The sequence below is a fragment of the Schistocerca nitens genome, chromosome 5 (assembly GCF_023898315.1).
Source record: "Schistocerca nitens isolate TAMUIC-IGC-003100 chromosome 5, iqSchNite1.1, whole genome shotgun sequence".
Classification (NCBI taxonomy): Eukaryota; Metazoa; Arthropoda; class Insecta; order Orthoptera; family Acrididae; genus Schistocerca; species Schistocerca nitens.
The window spans coordinates 308077748-308103101 of record NC_064618.1 but is presented as its reverse complement, the minus strand read 5'-3'; the positions used below and the strand labels follow the sequence as shown (position 1 = coordinate 308103101).

The 25354-nt window shown below is 39.9% G+C and overlaps 1 protein-coding gene across 2 annotated transcripts in view; it reads left to right on the top strand.

The window, feature by feature from the left end:
- Positions 1–468: 468 nt before the first annotated feature.
- LOC126260075 (decapping and exoribonuclease protein-like) overlaps positions 469–25354 on the top strand; it is a 46867-nt gene continuing 21981 nt past the window's right edge. The window contains exons 1-4 of one of the 2 annotated variants that reach the window (XM_049957279.1): positions 477–676; positions 760–897; positions 11810–12033; positions 20571–20802. In XM_049957279.1, coding sequence (XP_049813236.1) covers positions 624–676; positions 760–897; positions 11810–12033; positions 20571–20802 — 647 coding nt within the window. In that variant the 5' untranslated portion in view covers positions 477–623. Of the gene's footprint in view, positions 898–11809; positions 12034–20570; positions 20803–25354 lie in introns of both variants that reach the window. The other variant, XM_049957278.1, reaches the window with a different exon arrangement.

Below are 25354 nucleotides of genomic sequence, written 5' to 3'. Positions count from 1 at the left end.
AGTTTTTATTGTCTGCGTTCATGAACTGGTTTTGTTCGAAATGTAGCGAACAAAACCTAATATTATTATACAGGTAAACCGGGTCTTTCTTCATAAGGTCTTCTCGTCTGCTACTAACTAGCCATTTTTTTTTGCTCCTAAAACGAAACATTCATCATTTATACACATACATTTGCAAGTGAATCCTGACAATACAGTTTAGTAACATGATGGTATATACCTCTCAGGATCCTTAGGAAACCTAAAAAAGACAGCTGTGGTGTCTTCTTTCTATTGCTGCTGCAATTTATTGCGCTACAAACGCTCCCGATGGTAAAAACCATTGTATAAATCAAAATAAACAATCACTATTCGCTTTCACGATCGCGCTGAACTCACAGTTCAACCTATCGGCCGCTTGGAGCGCTGCTGGCGCTGAAGGTAACAAAATCGAGGCGAAGTGTCGCGACTGTTACGTTAGACTGTGCGTGAGATGGCCGGCTAACTGCAGTGAAGAGTTATCTTTGCGTCGTCAGTGTTGTCGTCTGCCGACACTTCTGTGAGTGTTGTTTGTTTCTGTCGGTCGGGTAGACGCGGTAAACAGACAGACTTTTTGTGAGTTAGAAAAATGTCGGCTAAGCTAAATGTTCATTTGCAAGAAGTTCCAAGGACCTTCCCCACTTTTCAAAGGCCTGAGGTATTAGGTTACTACAGTCTCAACACAGAGCGTCAGTTTTGTGATGACTTATCAGAATTAAAGTATCTTGTTCCCCACCACAGACGGAAACGAAAACACAACCTTAATTACAAGATTGAAGATATTGTTAAGAAAGATGAGGATGTCAATGAGAGACTGGACACGATATTGCAGTGGATTCTCCGCAATGCTCATAATTTGAAAGATGACAGCGGAACTAGGTTTGTGACGTGTGTTCTTTGCAGCATTAGAATAATACCAAGCATTTTAATGTTTTATGTAGCTTATATTATGCTTCATTTGACGACACTGGAAAATACTTCTGTTTGTTGCTCCATCCAGTACACGTGTTTTTTAGTAGGTGTTAGTGTGTTTCTAAAGTGAAAGTTTATAAACGTTGAATCCACTCGTAATTATTCGTCGCACAGGTAAAACTAGAAATCTGTAGCAGTTGGTGTTGCCCAGAAAGCAAATCTGTATTGCTTGTATCATTTTGTAGGGCATCTAATATGGATAGAATAATAACAATAAGCAAATCAACCGAAACAAATGGAATATTTTGCAGTGTTTGCATGAATGAAGCAACCCTCGTCACTCTGTAATAAAAACTGTCCATTGACTACTCATTTGGCACAGTAAACAGAAGTGAAACAGCAGATAGAATAAATGTTTTCTAGCAAACTATATTCACACTTACGAACTGACGTTGATGTTTTTATTCGACAACCATCTGTGTGCATACCGATTGTGATGGCTGATAATTCCTGAATTATTGTCTTAAAATGACTCAATACTAGCATTTGGGGAACACTAATACCAGATTTTATGTTTGACCCAAAACTTTGTGTTATTTTATTAGAATATGGGTAACTGGGAAATCAAGTAATGATAATAGCAGTAAGTTTGTAGCACTGCATATAATGAATAAATTGCATGAAATATTTCAAACAAAAAGGAAATTGAATGTTGAAGCATGTTTTGAGAAACAAATGGGAATAACTGATCATCTGATTCACAATAATATTTGGTGAGATGATCCTTGACTAAATAAATAAGTAAATGAGAAAGTCTGTAAAATTTGCAGGACTTGAGTAAACAAGTGACAGACAGACAAGGCTCAAAAAAGAAATGTTGGGCTTTTTTTTGTAAAGCTTCTTAAGAAATTTAGTAGTTCCTTGTATAAGATACGTGGGTCATTGCAAATACATAATTGTGATTTTGACACATGTATTGCAAACACGTGGTGCACAGTTGCAGCTTATAAAACCACCGATTATAATAAAATTGACTGAATCTTGACAAATATTCTGTTGTCAACAAAGTATTAAACATCAGGCATTTAATAGCTTGTTATTTAGTACACTATTTCCTATGAGTGTTGTAGAGCTCTTGAAGCATTGTATTTATTGATACTACATAATAATTATTAACAAATTAAATTACTGTACCCAAGAGATAAAGAGAGATAATTTAAACTTGAAATCATAATTGTAATATCAAAACGCAGCTTCATTTGTGGAAAGAAGGGCAGCAGTCATGTGCTTTATCTTAAAGGTGGTTTAAGCAGTAGTTAAAGGTGTATCTTCATTTAATACTGCCTAAATCAGCCCTGGGCTGAACTAAAACTGCCACCCTTCTTTCACAAATGATATATTGTTTAGACACTACAAATATGTTAGGCTGAAACTGTGACAATAGGAAAATATATACTCTCTTTCAGAGAATGTGTGTAGGACCTTGTTTGGTAATGTGCACCACTCTGTTCCCCATTTGTGTGTGAAGGAGAATCTAGTCACTGACATTTTTCATTGTAGCTCATTTATTTTATGAGATTGGTCTAATCCATAGCTTCTCCATTCTTCCTCACTCATCATACTGTTAGTAGTCACATATGCACTGCAGCATGTAAGGGTTGTATGCATGCTCTGAATCTGTCAGTTTCCTCTGTCATTCTAATCACATTTCATGTTATTTATCATGTCAGTGATACCACCAAAGCACTCAACATTTCTGTGAAAAAATCTCGCCGTTCTTGCTTATACTGACTCACAATCTGAAACTGGGTGTTGTCAATGTGTGTCCCACACAGAATGACAAAGGCTGCAAATAAGGCCTAATCAAGGAGCACTATGCCTTCTTTTTTTATTAATGGTTTAAAAGCATCACTTCTTAATAAAGGGTTGTGTGTGCACTATGGGGTCGACAGAAGCGTCCGATCCCACGCGTCGGCTTTGACCCGTGACGTAAGGGTGTTGTCGTGTGTGACGTCATGACGGCGCGGAGTTTGGTTTGAGTGTGGCTGTCTCCAGTTCTGTTTTATCTTATTTTATTTACTTTTCTGATCTGTTCGTTCTATCTCATGAAAAATTTTCTTTTTTTTTAATTTAAAAACACTTATTACTTATTTTAATTATCTGTTTCCTCCAATTTCTGTTTTAGTTTATTATATTTATCTTTCTGATCTGTTAGTTCTATCCCGTGAGATTTTTTTTTAAAAAAGACAAAAAACACTAATCAGCTACTGAAGCATCTTTATCTTCTATGGGTTGCAGGGGTTACGACCCCTGGGGAGGTGGGTGGGTATTCATGCATGGCTGTCTTCACTTACACGTTGTAGCTACGCAAGGCGTCTAAATTTGTTTATATTTAGTTTGCCCCCCCACCCAAAACACCCCATTTCCTGCGCTTGTCCCGTTAGTTTCATTAGGCTTCTTGTGGAAAGTGTGTGTGTTTGTTTTTGTTTCCGCCATATTTGTGACGTCATGGGTCAAAGCAGACGGGCGGGATCGGACGCTTCCGTATTTCCGCACTATGGAATACATCTTTTAAGTGAAAATTCTAATTTAGTTTACTATTAAATGTTACTCTAGATACTTAAGGTTAGTTGACTCATTAAACATCTTCACCACTACATTATACTCAGGTGTTGCCCCGGACCTGCTGGAACAGAATTGTCAGTGCTTTCCCCTGCTGTAGCAAGATCTTCCTGGAGAGTTTCACAATCTCTTAATTACCTTGTTTTGTGATACACCATCAGATCATCTGCAAACTGGCAAATGTTAGAGTTGATATCAGTTCCAGTGTCTTTTATACATGGTATAAACAGTAATAGCTCCAGCAGTCTTCCCTAAAGCACAGCTGAAAATAATTCGGCTTTCTCTGATACAGCTTTCTCTATCCTTATATTCTGAGTTCTGCACTGTAGGCATGCCTTTATCTAAATCATAATCCTGTTATTAATTCCTGGAGCCTATAATAGCCACATTAAGAGCTTTGGTGGTCTCTGTTGAATGTGTTTAACAGTGAAGTCTTAAATTTTTTGTGATCATTGAGTGTAAAGTCCCATAGTTCCTCCATAATTTATTCTGGGAAATGTGGTACTTTACATCACTATATTGGTTGTGAACAATTAAAATTTATGGTTCGTTATTAGTGACAGGTATTCAGCATTGTAGCTCAGTGGACTTAATTCTTGAGTTGGAAGATACATGATTCTTGCCCACATAAGTAAGGGGTGATCAAAAGGCTTCCATGTGAGGGTCTTGCTGCAGAGTATATGCAATGTGGCATGACTCTGATGCTGGTGTATAAACTTTGACATGTAGCAAAGGATTAGTGAGGCATTTGTTTCTTTCTGAGGTGCCTGCAGCAAATATGGAAATGTGAAGTGTGGTGACATTATTACCAGATGCGTCCAAACAGGGCCAACATGCTGTTGTTCTTTTCATGGCTGCTAAAGGACAAACACTGGTAGACATTCATTGGATAATGAAAGTGTATGGGGCAGCATGTCTGTCGAAAACTTCCATTGTGGAATGGTGTGCCAAGTTCTGTGCTGGTCATGATTTGACATAAGATGCTAGACAATGTGGGAGGCCAGCCTCATCTATTATGCATAGTTCAAGTGGGAGACACTCAAGCATCCATCCTATAGTCCTGATCTCTCCCTATGTGATTATCATGCTCTTCGTCCCTTAAAAGAGGCCTTGAAGAATCAGTGTTTCCTGCCAGATGAGGATGTGCAGCTGGCAGTTACAGGCTTCTTCATGCAGCAGGACATTATGTTTTACCAAATAGCTATCTGCAGCTTGGTGCAGCAGTGGGATGACTCTCTCAGTGCTCATAGTGATTTTGCCTAAGTGGCATACCAATTCTGGACTGTATGGTCTTTGAACAGAAACTTTTGGTTTCCCGTAGTAATATTTGATAATTCCACTGTTAGGATTGTGCTACATGTAGATTCTTTCTGGTTTTGATATTTTCATGCTATTTGTTTCTCACACCATCACAAAAGATATTTTTTATATTTGTATTTGACATATATATGTCACTTTAAATGCAGAATATACTTGTTTATCATACTTCACCATGGTTTGTCTGGGTTAGGTCCTATGTAAAATCACCAAGCAGATCTACAGCTTCTAATGTATTCAGTTACTCACAGACAGATCTGATGCAGAAAAGACAACAAAAGGAACCTCAAAAAGTTAAATCTCACTTTCAAATTGATGGCATAGAAATAAGCATCTTCCTGGTCTTGTAAAGCACGTAAATTAGTTGCAAATAATTAAAGTAAATCTAGAAACTCACCAAATAGTGGAGATATTGAATCATAGACAGGCACGTAAAAAAATTAATTTGTTGCATTTAATAATCACATTGAGTCAATCCTTTAAAATTACAATTCCATAAAATTGTTAATTGATACAGATTTTTTCTCTGTGTAATGAGTTTTTCATTTAGAATTATCTGTATGGTTTTATGAATGCATAATGATTCATCCAATCATGCATAAGATAGCAAAGTTTTATTTTGTTTTGTGCGCCTGTCGACATCTCAATGCTTCCAGCTAGTGAGTCATTTCCTTTACTCCTAAATTATTTACATCTCAATGCTTCCAACTAGTGAGTCATTTCCTTTACTCCTAAATTATTTACATTGTGCTAAAAGTCTCCGTACTATAATTTATTAATATTTTTCAAAGCAGAATAAGTATTTATAAATGTGAATATTCAAAACACTGAATTATCACAGATGGATCATGCACAACATGCTTTGTTGGTCGTTGTCTTCTTGTGTAGTGTAGTTCAGCCAGTCTGTTCATGTGTTGTACAAGTGCGAATTTTCTCATTTGATTCTGTTGGTCTGAGTTGTTTTCAGTAATTCCAGGTTCAGGTTTCAGTTCACTAGTGGCATATTTCATATAAGGTTTGAGTGTCATTTTGTCTTATCGTATCTGCCCCATCATCGGAGCTGCCTTTGTCTCAACTGTGCAGTTACAGGAGCAGTAAATTCAGAAACTACTGCAGGGTGTAATTCAGCTCACTGTGGTTTTGTCTACTACAGCCACATCTTGGCGCACCATTTCTGTACCTGTGCCAACTTTTTGGGTGTTTGATGGTCAGAAAGAGGATTTGCCTTTCGCATTCAAGGTACACAATGAAGTGTTCACTTTATTGCCAGCGCATGTGCAAAAATTTCTTGTTTGTGTTCTCAGTTTTTCTCAGGCACTCACACAGAGGAGGTAACTTCTTAGTGGGACAGTTAGATTTGCATTTTTGTTGTGACAGCTGCCTCCAGCCAAGCAGTGCATGTGCCATGTTTTTGGTAATGCAGGACAGTCTTCCCCATAGTGTTCAATGAGCTCGATCTTGAGCGGTGTCTGGACTGGTGACCTAAAACTTTGTGTGTGGCAAGCTGGGCCACCTTAAGTCAGGTCATTTGCAGTATTGCTATCTGGTGTGGTCCTCAGTTTTTGCTCACAGAGATTTTTTGCTGATGATGCCATCAGACGTCTACTATCTCATCATTGTTGCTGTCAGTGCTGACTGGGCCACGACTGGCCTTCCCATCAGCACCGGCCCTGTTTTGGCTGCCCTCCTTTTAGTGTCACTCCTGTTGACACCTGCCCTGTCACGGCTTGCTCTCCAGTCATCAGCTAGCCTGTAAGCAACATCAGTTCCAGTCATCAGTACACGTGTCACCAGCCTTGTCTGTCAGCCTCCTGTCTTCGCCCAACTTGTCAGTGACTGCATACATTCGTTCATTATTCCTGTTGTTGCTGCCCATCCTGTTGATGCCGCCACTGTCAGTCCTGCAACTGCCAGGCTCTGGCCCTGTCACGGTCGGCCCTTCTGTCGTGTCAAACCTGTCAGCCACTGCATCAGTCCTGTCATCTTATCAGTGCATTGCTGGTCCTCTTGTCGTCACCCATCCTGTTGATAATACGGTGACCATTTTAGTCAGTCCTGTTGCCAGTGGCCCTTTTGTGGTCAGTTCTTATGTCATCATCAACAGTGTCGACCCAACTGCCAGTCTTGTCGTCACTGACCCTGGTATCACCACTCCTCTTGCCGTCACTAGCTGTCTTGTCAGTGTTATTGTGACCAGAACTGCCACATCTGACCCTCTCGCCGTTGCAGGCATCTCTGCATCTGGCCCCATCATCCCCTTTTGTGGCACTGTGGCCATCCCAGTGACTGCTCCTGTTGTTGCTGCCAGCTCAACTGCCCGTCTCATCATTCCTACTGACATTGCCGATCCTGTCATGTTCTTTTGGGTCTTGAGTTGTGCCTTCCTGGAAATTTTGCTGCAAGCTCCACCTAGGCCTGGTCAGCCAAGCTGTCACATACAGAAGCCAGTTACCATTCCCCTATGAGGACACGATGTGGTTGCTGTATTGGGGACAATTTCTTGTGTTCTTTAGTAGCTTGATTCAGTATATTCATATATCTTGTGTTCAGTTTTTGGAAGTTATTATGCAGTGTGTCATTTTTCTATTCTTGTTTATCAGAGGTTGCGGGTCCTACACCACTTGCTCAGCACTCTTCTTCATTGTATGTTGCATTCTTTTTCACCTGTTCACACAATTTCATTTTATACGTAAGGTTTTCTTTGTGTCCAGCACTTATGGAATGCAAGATTGTGTTACTGGAATTAGTTACATGCTGAGGCACTTGTTTACATATTGGCTGACTGTGCAATTATTTCATTCCAGTTGTTTGAGCAGTCAGCATTAGCAGCTGTGTTGTGTCTCCTTCTTGGGTGCAATGCTTCTTTGAGATGGTTGCACCATCTCTTTTTAAGGGAGGAGGGATGTGATGTATGCAGGGCTGCCCCTGCACATTTTGGCCACCGCACCAGCGTGTGTGCTTCACGGGCTACATATGGTCCCTGCCTAACCACAGAGGCTGTTTGTATGTAGAGCCATGGTGCTGTGTACAGTCAAATCACCAGCAGCCAGCACAGCATTTGGGAATACAAACCTCACCGATAGGCAGCGTGCCTATTGCGACAAAAAGTGCTGTAAGCAGGGCAGTGCTTTCCTATGCTACGTCACATGTGTTCTCAGTGCTATGTGGGTATCCTTCAAGAGATTATTTTTGCCAGTGTCAGACTATGTGGGACAGTTATGTCCCAGGGCTTCATGCTGGCCATATCAGCTGCTCCCCTTAAGCCCTCACGATGAGTATCTGTCATTGATACTATGCAGGACCACCATCTACTGCTTCCAGGTATCATGCCTCACTGCACGCATCCCAGCGGGAGTTGTTATCATCTGAGGGACTGTGTCCAACATCCCAGAAGCACTGTCATTCCTTGGCATCTATTGTCATATGAGCCATCATCTCCAATAACTGTCGATGCCTGACATCTCGGAACCTATCATCATCTCAGGGACATACTCTGAGTACCAGGTCGGATCCTAACAATGATCGTCCTTGGCTCTTCGTGCTATACAACACTTATCGTGACTGTTGGGCTTCATCATGAAGGCACATTTCAGGCAACATTTAGGAGAGACAGTTCAGTTTGTACTTCAGTTGTGTGGTCATTGTATTTGAGTTCTGTTCTCTATATCACTAATAAACAGTTGTTGATACAATGTATGTTTCATCACTCTTCAGTGTGAGGACATTTCAAAAACTTCTCCCATTTATCATTCACATCAGTTCCACTTAATATTGGTTCCCATTTTACATTCTCTAACCATCTTAATTCAATCATACTTATAGCTATGCAAAATAAAATGGACTGATTTATGGTACATACACAGATAACAGAACACTGTATTAAGTAGTTTTCAATCCCTGGCTCTTCTTGTGGCAGAAAGTACACACAGTCACACATAGAACCACACAGACACCCACCAAATGCACACTATTATGGACATGGTGACTCTGATTATATTAGAGAGCAGTTGCCTGGGCTGATGGAAGGGGTAGGGAAGGAGGCATGTGGCAAGGAAGGGGTACTGGGATGGTGCAAGCCTGGAGTGGAAAAGCAGATAACTCGGCAGCTGCACAAAAGAACAAGAGTAATTCTCATGGGGTGGAGCATATAAGAGCTATAGAGAGAAGGGAAGAGAATAAGGTGGAGATGGAAGGGAGACATGGAGGGGGGAGAGAAAGGGAGAGGGGTGGAAAGGGGAATAGAGAGAGAGAGAGAGAGAGAGAGAGAGAGAGAGAGAATGGCTGCTTGAGGAGGGGGGGGGGGAGGGAAAAAAAAGGTTGAGGCAGTGGGAAACAGGTTAGCGGAAGTGTAGGCTAGGGGGATTGCCTGATTGCAGAATACGCTGAAGAGACAATTCCCATTCGTATAGTTCAGAGAAACTTGCACTGGAAGACAGCATCCAAATAACCCACTCAGTGAAGCAGCTGTTGAAGGCATTTTTGCTCTGGTGCACAGCATTTTTGGCAACTGGATGATCAAGTTTCCAGTTTGCGACAGTTTGGCGGTAGTCATTTGTGTAAGTAGATAGTTGGTTACCTGTCATGCCCACACAGAATGCTGCACTGTGACTGCAGTACAGCTGATATATAAAATGGTTACACTTTCATTCATGGCCGTGCCTTTTATAGGGTAGGAAATGACTGTGACTGGGCTGCTGTAGGAGGTTGGTGTGTGTGTGTGTGTGTGACAGATCTTGCACCTGGGTCGTCCACAAGGAAATGACCCATGGGGTGCAAGAGTGGGAGCAGAATTGGAATAGGGATTGACAAGGATATTCTGTAGGTAGAACACTATTTTGGGTGATGTGGATAGGATCCCTCACCTCATGGTACGGTGAGAGGTAGTTGAAGCAGTGGTGGATGTGGTTGAGATATTCCAGGCCAGGGTGATAGTGGATGATCAGAGTAGTACTGTTCAGCAGCTGATTAATAGTTTTAATGGTACCAGAAGAGGAGATGGTGTGGGAGATCTGTTTATGCATGAGCTGGTTAGGAGATCATCTATCAGTAAATGCTCTGGTGAGTTTATTGGCATATTTCAATAACTCTAGGCTTGCACTGCAGGTGCAGGGTCCGTGGATGACTAGCCTGTAAGAAAGAGACTTTTTGACATGAATGGGTGACAACTTTAACAGCTGTAATTTTGACGGTTGGTGTACTTCATATGAACAGTTGTATTTATGTAGCCATCTCAGAGGTGGAGATTGACTGCTAAGAAGATAGCTCATTGAGTTGAGAAGCACCAAATAAAGTGGATTTATGGAGGGAAGGGCAAAGGCTCTCTTCATCATGAGTCTAGATCATTAAAATATCATCAGTGAGTCTGTACCAGACAAGGCATTTTAGATGTTGATTGGATAGGACGGATTTTTCCATGTGGGCAGTAAATAAGTTAGCATAGGATGGTGCCATGCAGTAACCCCTGGCAGTACCAAAAATTGAAATAATTGTGGATTAGTATGTGCTAGGCCAGGAGGATTAGCAAAGAGGTGGTGGGTCTGGTATCAGGAGGACACTGGGAAAGGTAGCTAGCAAGGCTATGGGTGTGATTAATTTTCTTTGTATAGTCCCTGCATTGGTTTCTGTAGTAGGTACTCTGTAGTTAAATACATAGTTTTCTAAAGTTGTTATTTATACGTTTTCCTCTGTTATGTTTGTAAGAACATGACCAGTGCTTATCCCCTGTGTCTGTCTTTATGTGGTTGTAGTTAGAACACTATAAAAAGTCACCATTATGTAACTAATTAATGCTATTATTTAATGAGTCCATGTGTCCAATAGACAACACATCTTTTTTCTATGCTGATGTATTCTCCAGTAAGTCCTCTAGATAAGTAAAAAAAATTTCAGTTCTGCTTCGAGATGACCTACACAGGGCTGCTATAGTCAGGTTGTTTTTCCCTAGCTAGAAATATATTTAAGAATCTTTTCTCACTCTCAAAAAACAAGGGCACATGTAAACTTGGAAAGCTGATCAAACAGATAGTGCAGCTAATGTGGCTATAGTGAGGATATTGTGATGAGATCTTATTCACTGTAGTCAGTGACCTTGCCATTAAGATAGTGTGCACTACACCAATGGGAGGAAGGATGATTAGGAGTGTATTACAATGAGATGTGGTCATGAAATCCATCTTTCAGCAATTCCACTTGGATTAAGCAACCCAAACCTAATTACAATAAGACATTACCCAATGACGCATAGATTCCTTCTCTGGCTGGAGGATCACCAATATGGAGTAGCCACTGCACACAAATATCAGTAACCCCCTGTTCAACAGTCTGCATCTTATATTCTGACAGATGTCAGCTGCAGTGATACTATTTGAATCAGGATATATTACCATTAATGTATTTTGTGATAGATTTTAAACAAAGACTTGTAATAAAAAATTATCTTCCTGTGTCTGAATGCAGTAGTGAGTACAGGGAGAAGGAGAAACAAAATGAGATTATCAGTACTTTTATCTCATAAATTTCAAGTGAATGTATTGTATCTTTAAACTATATTTCTCTTTGAATTATTACCGTAAGGTGCAAATAGCCTAAGTGTTAAATACCCCTAGTGCCAAGCCTTCAGTACCACCACTGCCTTGATTGTTTGTGAAAATGTCACTTGTGATTCTTGCAGAATTTTGTGTACCAGGGCAGGAAGATTTCTTGTAAATATAGAAATGAGTGAAAGCATTTCAAAGCTACTATTGGGAGAAAACGTAAGAAATTTGTAGTTGCTATAGGTGTTTAAACACAAAAAAATCCTAGGAACAACTCAATGGGTATCAGAAGGTTTTAATAACAATTGTTTGATGTTTTATTATTTATAATATGTGTCAGAGTAAAGGAATTTTGCTTGCATGGAAATCCTAGATAACTGTGGTGACTTTTCTTTACCTCTATACAGGTTACGCACAGATTTTGTATGCTTCCGTGGCCTTCTTACTATGCTTATTTGTACACCTTATGAGACAAGAGATGACTGGATAATATGTGCAACAAAGTGGAAAGGTACAATTTATCTGTGTGCTTTTGAAACTGAAGATGCAAAAAGACAGCGTTTGCAGGCCTCTGAACATCAGAAGAAATGTATGGCTTGGGGCAGGAAATTTGAGCAATATATGGCAACAGGTGAAAATTCATCGACTACCATGAGTTTATGAATATTCTTATGACTTCTACATTTTATTGTGCTGTGTAAAAGAGAGTTCATGTGCCTTAGTGTGTTCCAAATCATGATGAAACATTGTACCATTAAATGTGCTTTAATCTTGCACTTACCATCTTATTTACTTATGGAAAGACAGCATAGACTGTAGAATGCAGTAGCTTTTGTTATTTTGTTCTCAAAGCAAGCAATATTTGCTGTTTTAATGTGTTATAGCACTTTAATTACTAGCTGCAGTTAGACCTCAAATAGGTTATTGCTGCCTGACATACCTGGTTCATAACAAATAACTTATTTTTAGAGACTATTAGCTCTCATGATAAGGTGAGAACAGTGACTGATGTTACCCTGCAGTTGACTGCACACTGTAATTAAACACACGGAGAGGTTGAAACTGTAAGCTACACTGGGATTCAGATCCTGATCAGTGCCTTTCATGGATCATGTGGTTACTGGCTTGAGCTGCCCAGGCATTAACAACAGCCATCCCCATATTTTCTGTCAGCCAGTAACTCTGCAAGCAACCATATGGTGTTTGATGGAGGTTCTCCTTTACCACTGTTAGTCATTTCCTTTAGTGTTCCACTTGCAAAAAAAAAAAAAAAAATTATATATATATATATATATATATATATATATATATATATATATATATATATGGTTATAATAGAGGGAAACATTCCACGTAGGAAAAAATATATCTAAAAACAAAGATAATGTGACTTACCAAATGAAAGTGCTGGCAGGTCGACAGACACACAAACAAACACAAACATACACACAAAATTCAAGCTTTCGCAACCAACGGTTGCTTCATCAGGAAAGAGGGAAGGAGAGGGAAAGACGAAAGGATGTGGGTTTTAAGGGAGAGGGTAAGGATTCATTCCAATCCCGGGAGCGGAAAGACTTACCTTAGGGGGAAAAAAGGACGGGTATACACTCGCACACACACACATATCCATCCACACATATACAGACACAAGCAGACATATTTAAAGTTTAGGCAGAGATGTCAGTCGAGGCGGAAGTGAAGAGGCAAAGATGATGTTGAATGACGGGTGAGGTATGAGTGGCGGCAACTTGAAATTAGCGGAGATTGAGGCCTGGTGGCTAACGGGAAGAGAGGATATATTGAAGAGCAAGTTCCCATCTCCGGAGTTCGGATAGGTTGGTGTTGGTGGGAAGTATCCAGATAAACCGGACGGTGTAACACTGTGCCAAGATATATATATATATATATAATTTTGTGTGTATTTGTGTTTGTTTGTGTGTCTATCGACCTGCCAGCACTTTTGTTTGGTAAGTCTCATCATCTTTCTTTTTAGATATATTTTTTCCACGTGGAATGTTTCCCTCTGTTATATATATATATATATATATATATATATATATATATATATATATATATATAAACTTCATGATCCTTACACAATATGTACATTGTCAGCAGTAGAATCACTCTGCTGTCAGCCTCAAATGCCTGTTCTCTAAATTTTCTCAACAGTGCTCCTCAAAAAGAATGTTGCCTTCCCTCCACTGATTTCCACTTGAGTTCCTGAAGTATTTTCATAGTACCTGCATGTTGTTTGAACCTACCGGTAACAAATCAGGCAGCCCGCTTTTGAATTGCTTCGATGCCTTCCTTTAATCTGACCTAGGGTGGATCCTAAACACTTGAATAGTACTCAACAATGGTTCACACTAGTGTCCTGTATCCTGTTTCCTTTACAGAAGAACCACACTTTCCTAAAATTCTCCCAATAAATCAAAGTTGACCATTTTCCATCCCTACTACAATCCTTACATACTTATTCCAAGTCATGTTGCTTTCCGATGTTATGCCTAGATATTTAATCAACATGACTGTGTCAGGAGGCATGCTGCTGATGTTGTACTTGAATATTATCGGTTTGTTTCTTATACTCATCCGCATTAACTTAGATTTTTCTACATGTAGAGCTAGCTGTCATTCATCACACCAACTAAAAACTTTATCTAAGTCATTTTGTATCCTCCTGCAGTCACTCAATGACTACACCTTCGCATACACCATAGCATCGTGGGCGAACAACCACAGACTGCTGCTTACCCTGTCCACCAGATCGTTTATGTTCGTAGAAAATAACAGCGATCTGTCACACTTCCCTGGGGCACTGCAGACAATATCCTTGTCTCTGATGAACACTCCTCTGAGAACAACATACTGTTTTCCGAAAAAAACATACTGGGATCTGTCTTTGTGCCATCCACATACCTGGGAACCTATTCTGTAAGTTTTTGCCTTGATTAACAATTGGCAGTGTGCCATCATGTCAAATCCTTTACAGAAATCTAAAAATATGGGATCTGCCTGTTGCCCTTCATCTATGGTTTGCACGATCTCATGTGAGAAAAGAGCAAGCTGAGTTTTGCATGAGTGACACTTTCTAAACCCATGCTGGATGTGGTCAGAAGCTTTTCCCTCTTAAGGAAATTTATTACATTCAAACTAGAATGTGTTCAAGGATTCTGCAGCATACTGATGTTAACGATATTGATCTGTAATTTTGTGGGTCCATTCTTTTAACCTTCTTCTATACAGGAGTCACCTGTGCTTTTATGGCCACTTGGGACTTTGCACTGGGTGAGAAATTTGCGGTAAATGCAAGCTAAGAAAGAGACCATTGTTGTGGAGTACTCTTTGTAAAAGTGAATTGAGATTCCATCAGAACCTGGCTACTTATTGTTTTCAACTCTTTCAGTTGTTTCTCCACCCCAGTGATGCTTATTACTATGTTCTCCATGCAAGAGTCTCTGTGATGGTCAAACAATGGTATGTTTGCATGTTTTGCCTGCATGAACGATTTCTTAAATACAAAATTTAAAACTCTCCTACTTTTCAGACTGCATAGAAGTTCTCCTGTGTAATTTTCTCCTCATTTAAACTCAGTAGCCTAGAATAGCTCAGCTACAGTCCAACATTTGTTACAGTTTGAATCTTTCACTATGTGGTAGTGTGTCTGCTAAATGAAAGGGAGCCTTTGTAGAGTTTAGATGTAAGAGACAAAGTGGAGATTGCAATTGTGATTCCGATTGTGAAGTGTGTCCAGGTGTCTCTGTGGGTAAGAACCATTGACCACGAAAGCCAACGGTTTCTGTTTCAGTCTGGCATACAACTTCAATCTGTTGCAAAGTTTCACACCACCACCACCACCACCACCACCACCACCACTACTACTACTACTACTGCTGCTTGTTTTGTTGTTATATAACACTAAAAGTACATTCAAAACATAATTGCATACGTGTTTAACTTTAAATGTTTCTGCATTATGACAAATTGCCCCAGTTCATAATTATTCATTGTTAGTGGCCATTCTGCGTGTAAAACACTACCACTAAGCAGAAACTAAAGTTTATTAGTGATTTATGCAGAATATTTGATAGACAACCAGTGTTAGGGCAAGAGAGGACTCTTGTGACTGAATGGAGTCTAATGGATAGGCTATAAAATTGTAAAAAGTCATATGATGCATTTAAGTTTAGGAGGTAAAATTCCAGTACTGCCAGTAAGACACATATAAAAGTGGAAAACAATTTGTTACTTTTGGAACTATTAGTTCCATCCTCCTCCCCAAGAACCATGGACCTTGCCGTTGGTGGGGAGGCTTGCGTGCCTCAGCGATACAGATAGCTGTACCGTAGATGCAACCACAATGGAGGGGTATCTGTTGAGAGGCCAGACAAACGTGTGGTTCCTGAAGAGGGGCAGCAGCCTTTTCAGTAGCTGCAGGTGCAACAGTCTGGATGATTGACTGATCTGGCCATGTAACACTAACCAAAACGGCGTTGCTGTGCTGGTACTGCGAACGACTGAAAGCAAGGGGAAACTACAGCCGTAATTTTTCCCGAGGGCATGCAGCTTTACTGTATGGTTAAATGATGATGGCGTCCTCTTGGGTAGAATATTCCGGAGGTAAAATAGTCCTCAATTCGGGTCTCCGGGCGGGGACTACTCAAGAGGATGTCGTTAACAGGAGAAAGAAAACTGGCGTCCTATGGATCGGAGCGTGGAATGTCAGATCCCTTAATCGGGCAGCTAGGTTAGAAAATTTAAAAAGGGAAATGGATAGGTTAAAGTTAATTATAGTGGGAATTAGTGAAGTTCGGTGGAGGGAGGAACAGGACTTCTGGTCAGGTGAATACAGGGTTATAAATACCAAATCAAATAAGGGCAATGCAGGAGTAGGTTTAATAATGAATAAAAAAATAGGAGTGCGGGTAAGCTACTACAAACAGCATAGTGAACGCATTATTGTGGCCAAGATAGACACGAAGCCCACACCTACTACAGCAGTACAAGTTTATATGCCAACTAGCTCTGCAGATGACGAAGAAATTGATGAAATGTATGATGAGATAAAAGAAATTATTCGGGTAGTGAAGGGAGACGAAAATTTAATAGTCATGGGTGACTGGAATTCGATAGTAGGAAAAGGAAGAAAAGGAAACGTAGCAGGTGAATGTGGATTGGGGGTAAGACATGAAAGAGGAAGCCGCCTGGTAGAATTTTGCACAGAGCACAACTTAATCATAGCTAACACTTGGTTTAAGAATTATGAAAGAAGGTTGTATACGTGGAAGAAGCCTAGCGATACTAGAAGGTATCAGATAGATTATATAATGGTAATACTGAGATTTAGGAACCAGGTTTTAAATTGTAAGGCATTTCCAGGGGCAGATGTGGACCCTGACCACAATCTATTGGTGATGAACTGTACATTAAAACTGAAGAAACTGCAAAAAGGTGGGAAATTAAGGAGATGGGATCTGGATAAACTGACAGAACCAGAGGTTGTAGAGAGTTTCAGGGAGAGCATAAGGGAAAAATTGACAGAAATGGGGGAAAGAAATACAGTCGAAGAAGAATGGGTAGCTTTGAGGGATGAAGTAGTGAAAACAGCAGACGATCAAGTAGGTAAAAAGACGAGAGCTAGTAGAAATCCTTGGGTAACAGAAGAAATATTGAATTTAATTGATGAAAGGAGATAATATAAAAATGCAGTAAATGAAGCAGGCAAAAAGGAATACAAACGTCTAAAAAATGAGATCGACTGGAAGTGCAAAATGGCTAAGCGGGGATGGCTAGAGGACCAATGTAAGGATGTAGAGGCTTATCTCACTAGGGGTAAGATAGATACTGCCTACAGGAAAATTAAAGAGAACTTTGGAGAAAAGAGAACCACTTGAATGAATATCAAGAGCTCAAATGGAAACCCAGTTCTAAGCAAAGAAGGGAAAACAGAAAGGTGGAAGGAGTATATAGAGGGTCTATACAAGGGCAGTGTACTTGAGGACAATATTATGGAAATGGAAGAGGATGCAGATGAAGATGAAATTGGAGATATGATACTGCGTGAAGAGTTTGACAAAGCACTGAAAGACCTAAGTCGAAACAAGGCCCCAGGAGTAGACAACATTCCATTAGAACTACTGACAGCCTTGGGGGAGCGAGTCCTGACAAAACTCTACCATCTGGTGAGCAAGATGTATGAGACAGGCGAAATACCCTCAGACTTCAAGAAGAACATAATAATTCCAATCCCAAAGAAAGCAGGTGTTGACAGATGTGAAAATTACCGAACTACCAGTTTAATAAGCCACGACTGCAAAATACTTATGTGAATTCTTTACAGACGAATGGAATAACTGGTAGAAGCTGACCTCGGGGAAGATCAATTTGGATTCTGTTGAAATATTGGAACACATGAGGCAATACTGACCCTACGACTTGTATTAGAAGGTGGATTAAGGAAAGGCAAACCTACATTTCTAGCATTTGTAGACTTAGAGAAAGCTTTTGACAATGTCGACTGGAATACTCTCTTTCAAATTCTGAAGGTGGCAGGGGTAAAATACAGGGAGCAAAAGGCTATTTACAATTTTTACAGAAACCATATGGCAGTTATAAGAGTCGAGGTACATGAAAGTGAAGCAGTGGTTGGGAAGGGAGTAAGACAGGGTTGTAGCCTCTCCCCGATGTTATTCAATCTGTATATTGAGCAAGCAGTAAAGGAAACAAAAGAAAAATTCAGAGTTGGAATTAAAATCCATGGAGAAGAAATAAAAACTTTGAGGTTCGCCGATGACATTGTAATTCTGTCAGAGACAGCAAAGGACTTGGAAGAGCAGTTGAATGGAATGGACAGTTTCTTGAAAGGAGGATATACGAATAACATCAACAAAAGCAAAATGAGGATAATGGAATGTAGTCGAATTCAGTCTGGTGATGCTGAGGGAATTGGATTAGGAAATGAGACACTTAAAGTAGTAAAGGAGTTTTGCTATTTGGGGAGCAAAATAACTGATGATGGTCAAAGTAGAGAGGATATAAAAGGTAGACTGGCAATGGCAAGAAAAGCGTTTCTGAAGAAGAGAAATTTGTTAGCATCGAGTATAGATTTTAGCGTCAGGAAGTCGTTTCTGAAAGTATTTGTATGGAGTGTGGCCATGTATGGAAGTGAAACATGGACGATAAATAGTTTGGAGAAGAAGAGAATAGAAGCTTTTGAAATGTGGTGCTACAGAAGAATGCTGAAGATTAGATGGGTAGGTCACATAAATAATGAGGAGGTATTGAATAGGATTGGGGAGAAGAGGAGTTTGTGGCACAACTTGACGAGAAGAAGGGATCGGTTGGTAGGACATGTTCTGAGGCATCAAGGGATCACCAATTTAGTATTAGAGGGCAGTGTGGAGGGTAAAAATCGTAGAGGGAGACCAAGAGATGAGTACACTAAGCAGCTTCAGAAGGATGTAGGTTGCAGTAAGTACTGGGAGATGAAGAAGCTTGCACAGGATAGAGTAGCCTGGAGAGCTGCATCAAACCAGTCTCAGGACTGAAGCCAACAACAACAACAACAACAACAATAATTCCATCCTTAGGCAGAGAGTAAGGATAGGTTTGGCAGTTTACTCAGAACAATGGGTGAGACTGACTCACCTGTTTTAGGGCAAAAGGAAGCCAATGGAAAACTAATGGAAAGAAGATGCAAAGTATGAAGACTGGGAAAAAAAAGACATTACAAGACAAACAGAATGTAACTTGGCTATAAGAGGGTGGTTTGATAAGTCTGGCAAATTTCCACGAAAGAATGGAACATTTCTGTTTTGCCTTCATGATTGGTAATCTTGTTTATTCCAAGGATTGTATAAAGAATTTCTACAATGTACAGTATACAGTTCATTGTTGACAACTGTGTGAATTGGTCAGTATGAAGGCTGCCATTTAAAATGGAAAAACTGAGTTTCATGCCATTATTAAACATTTCCGTTTGAAGGGTTAACTGCCGCACAAATCAAAACAGAATTGGATGAAATTCACATGGACTCTGCACTGTCAAGCACTGAAGACACAGTGTGCTCCAGCCAACCAGTTGATGTCGCCTCACAGGAAACCATTGACGAAATCCATGATATGGTAATGCAAGACTGTCAAATAAAAATTCTTGAGGTTGCCAAGACTGCAGGAATCTCAAATGAGCATAATATTCTGCACGGAAGAATATCGTGCATGAAGAAACTGGGTGCAAGGTGGGTACTGCGATTGCTCACAGTCAGCCAAAAGAGCACCTGGCACAACTTCTCAGTACAATGCCTGGCACTGTTTAATCACAGTCTGCAAGAGTTTTTATGCTGATTTGTGAATGTTGAGTCAAAACGGCTATCAAAACAATGCACAAAGGCTGGTGAAGGTGCTTCTAAGAAGCAAAGAACATTTTGTGAGCTCGTAGGGTGATGGCCATTGTTTTTTTGGGATTCCTGAGAAATTTTCATAAAGATTTCTTAGAAAAAGGCACAACTATGCTCCATTGTTTGAAACTTGCATTGGCAGAAAAAAGACTAAAGCTGGTGCGCAAAAAAGTGCTCTTCCACCAGGATAATGCACCATCCCGCACATCAGTGCTAACAATGGTGAAAGTGCATGAATTGGGCTTTGAATTGGTTCCTTATCCGCCCTGTTCATCAAACTTAACCCCAAGTGACTTCTTTCTAATTCCTGATTTGAAACTTTGGTTTGCTGGGGAGAAATTTTCATCAAATGAGGAAGTGATAGTTGCAGTCAACGACTTATTTTGCAAAGTTTGACCCGACCTATTTTTCAAGTGGGATGAAAAAAGCTGGAGGACTGCTGGACCAAATGTTTACCCCTCAAAGGACACTATGTCAAAGTTTTTTTTTTTACCAGACTGATCAAACCACCCTTGTAGATGCAAATCTTGTCATTCATTTATTTTGTATACATACATGTTGTTCTTTGCTCCTCTATTGAGATTATTGAGTCAGAGTACAGCCTTATTATCCCAGGATCTTAAGTATTACGGTGATATCTGTATAAGTTGTAGCTACAAAGTGCAGCTCTTTTATTTAATGTCCTGTTCCCTTATGTAATAAGTTTCTGTTAGTTGTTTAAGATAGCTGTCACTTAGATTTTTCCATAAATTGTGGATATATTTTTCAGCACGTCCTGGAGGCTGCCCAGATATAGAGCAGCCCATTAATGAGAAAGCAGAGTTTTGTGTGGCTTTCCAGTCAAAACTGAAAAATCATAGGCTTTTGTACTGTGCAGAAATGGACTGTGTGAAAACAGATACTGAGATAAAAGACCTAAAAGAATTACAGAAGACAGAATTTGTGGAAATAAAGACAAGCAGGATCATCACACATCCAGGGCAATACAGAAGTCTTAAAAGGTGTGACAAGACTGCACCTCTTAGTAAATGACCTTGTCTGTCAACAGCTATTCTTTAAAAGCCAGCAACATACATCTTCTAATAATTAGTGTCACACAAGAATTATAATATATACATATGACAGTCAGTAATAAAGCATAGGTATGCTTTTTTTCCAGATTACAGTTTGTAAGTCATAGTTCCTTAGAGACTTGCCATTATTAAATGATTTATTTTCCTACTAAGTACTCTCCATTGTAGTCAATTCAGATCTAGTGTTCTATAAATTCAGAAAAGTACTGTGTCTATTTTGTGGCAGCTGACTACCTCTAAAATTGTATTTCTTGCAATTAAAATCTTTTTATATAACTGTATACAAATTGTGTGTGCGTGTGCGTGCGCCCGCATTTTTATATCTGTTACCCATTTAGCACTAAAAGTAGTTACAACATTGAAATGTTGCATTAAAATTAATAAATTCCCAACAAATGTAAACTCCCCCCTGTAACTGAAATAGCCTCTTTGTATGGGATTAATTGTGAATACTTGCCCTTTCCCTGAACTTTCTCCTCATTTTTGGCCTAAATTAAAGGTGATTTATTCCGTAGATAAAAAATCAAAATCCTGATTTGGTTGATTAACATTGAGAGAGAAAGTGCATTTGATTAGTCAGGGGGGAGAGGTTTTAAAGTTAAGAAATTGACATGGACAATAACCATAAGAGTACGAGGTGCATTCAAGTTCTAAGGCCTCCGATTTTTTTTCTAATTAACTACTCACCCGAAATCGATGAAACTGGCGTTACTTCTCAGCGTAATCGCCCTGCAGACGTACACATTTTTCACAACGCTGACACCATGATTACATGGCAGCGGCGAAGGCTTCTTTAGGAGTCTGTTTTGACCACTGGAAAATCGCTGAGGCAATAGCAGCACGGCTGGTGAATGTGCGGCCACGGAGAGTGTCTTTTATTGTTGGAAAAAGCCAAAAGTCACTAGGAGCCAGGTCAGGTGAGTAGGGAGCATGAGGAATCACTTCAAAGTTGTTATCACGAAGAAACTGTTGCATAACGTTAGCTCGATGTGCGGGTGCGTTGTCTTGGTGAAACAGCACACGCGCAGCCCTTCCCGGACGTTTTTGTTTGTAGATTGTATTTTATTGGTCCTGTTGTCTACATAGCAGCTTATGCGTAAGACATTGGACAAGTCAAGTTATAAATATACAGGCTGAAAGTAATTTCCAGGCATACATATTTAAGCTTACAATAATACACTTTACACGTAAGTATTTATATATCACATTTCATAAATTTAAATATTCTTCAATGGAGTAAAAGCAGTGATGCTGTAAATATGACTTTAGAGATTTTTCAAATGTATTGACCTCAGTGATAGCTTTTATGTTTTCAGGAAGTTTGTTATAAAGCTTAACTCCCATGTGAAAAGTACCTTTTTGGCACAGTGCTGTGCTGATTTGAGTCATATGTAAGTTTCTGTTTTGTCTGGTAAAGTGCTAATGTATATCACAGTTTTTATGTAGTCTCTGGTCCTTGCCTATTACATTTAATTTAAAGAACAAAAGGGTTTCCATAATGTATACACACGGTAATGGGGGAATACCAGATTTCTTAAACAGGGGTTTACAAGAGTCTCTAGGCTTGCACCCAGACAAGATTCTAATGGCCCTTTTTTGTAGTTTAAAAGTGCTATTAGCTATTTTAGAGTTTCCCCAGAAGGTGACCCCATATCTAAGACGAGAATGAAAGTATGCATGATATGCATTCAATACTGTTTTCTCACTACAGCATGATTTTAATGAACAAAGAAGATAACATGTTTTGCTCAGTTCTGCATTGAGATATTCAATATGCTTATTCCATCTGATGTTACTCTGCAGCCAAAGTCCTAAGACTTCGGTTTCAGTACTGTTACCAACTGGTTCGTCATTGATAGAGACTGATGGGATAAACATGTCCTTGTTAGGAACATTGTGGAATTTTAGAGCAACGGTTTTCTTACTGTTTATTACAAGCTGATTACTCTGTGCCCAGCTGCTAAGTTGTTTCGTGACCGTGTTTACTGTCTGCTGTAACTGTTCATCGCAGTCTCCTTTTAGTAGAATCGTGGTGTCATCTGCAAATATGATTGATTTGTGTGCATCAATATTTAAGCTTAGATCATTTATGTACAGAAGAAACAGAAGGGCTCCCAATACGGATCCTTGGGGTACACCACATTTTATTTGTTTATAGTCAGATAAGTGATTAGATACAGTTTTTAGTTCGATATTTGTGTGCTTGACGCACACTGCCTGCATACGATTTGTCAGGAAGGAACTGATCCACTTGTTGGACAGACCTCGAATACCATATCTTTCTAGCTTTGATAGCAGAATTTTATGGTCCACCATGTCAAAAGCTTTTGACAAGTCAATAAAGACTCCTATTGTTTCCTGTTTTTTGTCCATCAGGTTTAGGATGGAATTGATGCACTCATAGACAGCAGTTGTCGTTGACCTCTTATTTCTGAATCCATGTTGTTCATTACATAGGATGCTGTTTTTATTTATAAATTTCATAAGTTTCTCATACATAACTTTTTCCAGTACTTTAGAGATGCAGGAGGAAATTGTGATGGGTCTGTAGTTATTTACATTGTCATTATCCCCTTTTTTATATACAGGAATAACTTTTGATGTTTTTAACACATCAGGAAAAGTGCCTGCCTGAAGTGAGCAGTCGCATAAATGTGTGAGTACTTCAATTGGGTTTGATGTGCTCTTCTTTAACATTGTTGCAGGTATACCATCAATACCTGCCGATTTGGAATTTTTTAGTCCTTTTATTGCTTTAGCTACTTCATCTTGTGAAACAGACCTGATGCACATTGATCCTCTACATGCACTTATTTTCGTAGGATGCACTCTGGAGGCGATCTGTTCAACAGTCATTCGGCGATCCCCCAAAACAGTTATCTCCACTTTCTCGATCATGTCGTCAGACCGGCTTGTGCGAGCCCGAGGTTGTTTCGGTTTGTTGTCACACGATGTTCTGCCTTCATTAAACTGTCGCACCCATGAACGCACTTTCGACACATCCATAACTCCATCACCACATGTCTCCTTCAACTGTCGATGAATTTCAATTGGTTTCACACCACGCAAATTCAGAAAACGAGTGATTGCAAGCTGTTCAAGTAAGGAAAACGTCACCATTTTAAGTATTTAAAACAGTTCTCATTCTCGCCGCTGGCGGTAAAATTCCATCTGCCGTACGGTGCTGCCATCTCTGGGACATATTGACAATGAACGCGGCCTGATTTTAAAACAATGCGCATGTTTCTATCTCTTTCCAGTCCAGAGAAAAAAAATCGGAGGCCTTAGAACTTGAATGCACCTCGTATGTAAGACACCGTTGTCTTACAGTGGTAACTGCCTCATGTAATTTATTTGGCTGTGAATATTAGTTCTTGAGCTGTAGTGGGAGATTAAAACATAAAAACAGAGCTATGATCCAAATAACACACATATATTAACTTAAGACTTAAACGCCACAAATACTGACAAAATGTTATCATAAGACAGGTGTGTCTTTCAATATTAATCAGTTTTCCTTTATTTAATAAATTTGCATGCTGCAGCACAAATGTCAGCCTACACTTGAGCATGCCCCCCCCCCCCCTCCAAAAAAAGGGGTTGTCTGATGACAGCTCCTAATCTCTTACAATTTATAACAACTTAAACAGTGTAGCAAAGATTAATCGTAACCTAAATGAAATTTTGTGACTCATGGGACCACGCTACATGCCTCCAGTCAGCTGCTGTCTAGTTTGTGTGTTCTTAGACCCATTGAAGACAAATAGCTTTACACTGCTGTGATGAAAGTCATGGGATAGTTCCTAATATCATGTGGACCTCCTTTTGCCTGACTTAGTGCATCAACTCAACATGGCATAGACTCAACAAGTCATTGGAAGTCCTCTGCAGAAATATTGAGGTGTGCTGCCTCTACAGCCATAATTGAAAAAGTGTGCCAGTTCAGGATTTTGTGCATGAACTGACCTCTTGATTATATTTGATGGGATTCTTGTCAGGAGATCTGAGTCATCAAATCATTCACACAAATTGTCCAGACTGCTCACTACAGACCAGTCATGAGTAATTGTGGCCTGGTGACATGACACATTGTCATCCGTGAAAATTCTGTCATTGTTTGGGAACATGAAGTCCGTGAATGGCTGCAAATTGCCTCCAAGTAGCCGAACATAAACATTTGTCAGTGATCAGTTCAGTTGGACCAGAGGACCCAGTCCATTCCATTTAAACATAGCCCACACCATTGTGAAGCCACCACCAGCTTGAACAGTGCCTTGCTGACAACTTGGGTCCACATCTTCCTGGGGTCTATGTCACACTCGAACCTTACCATCAGCTTCTACCAAATAAGATCAGGACTCATCCGACCAGGCCACAGTTTTCCAGTCACCTAGGGTCCATCCGATATGGTCACAAGCCCAGGAGACGTGCTGCAGGCAATGTTGTGCTGTTAGCAAAGGCTCTCACATTGATAGTCTGC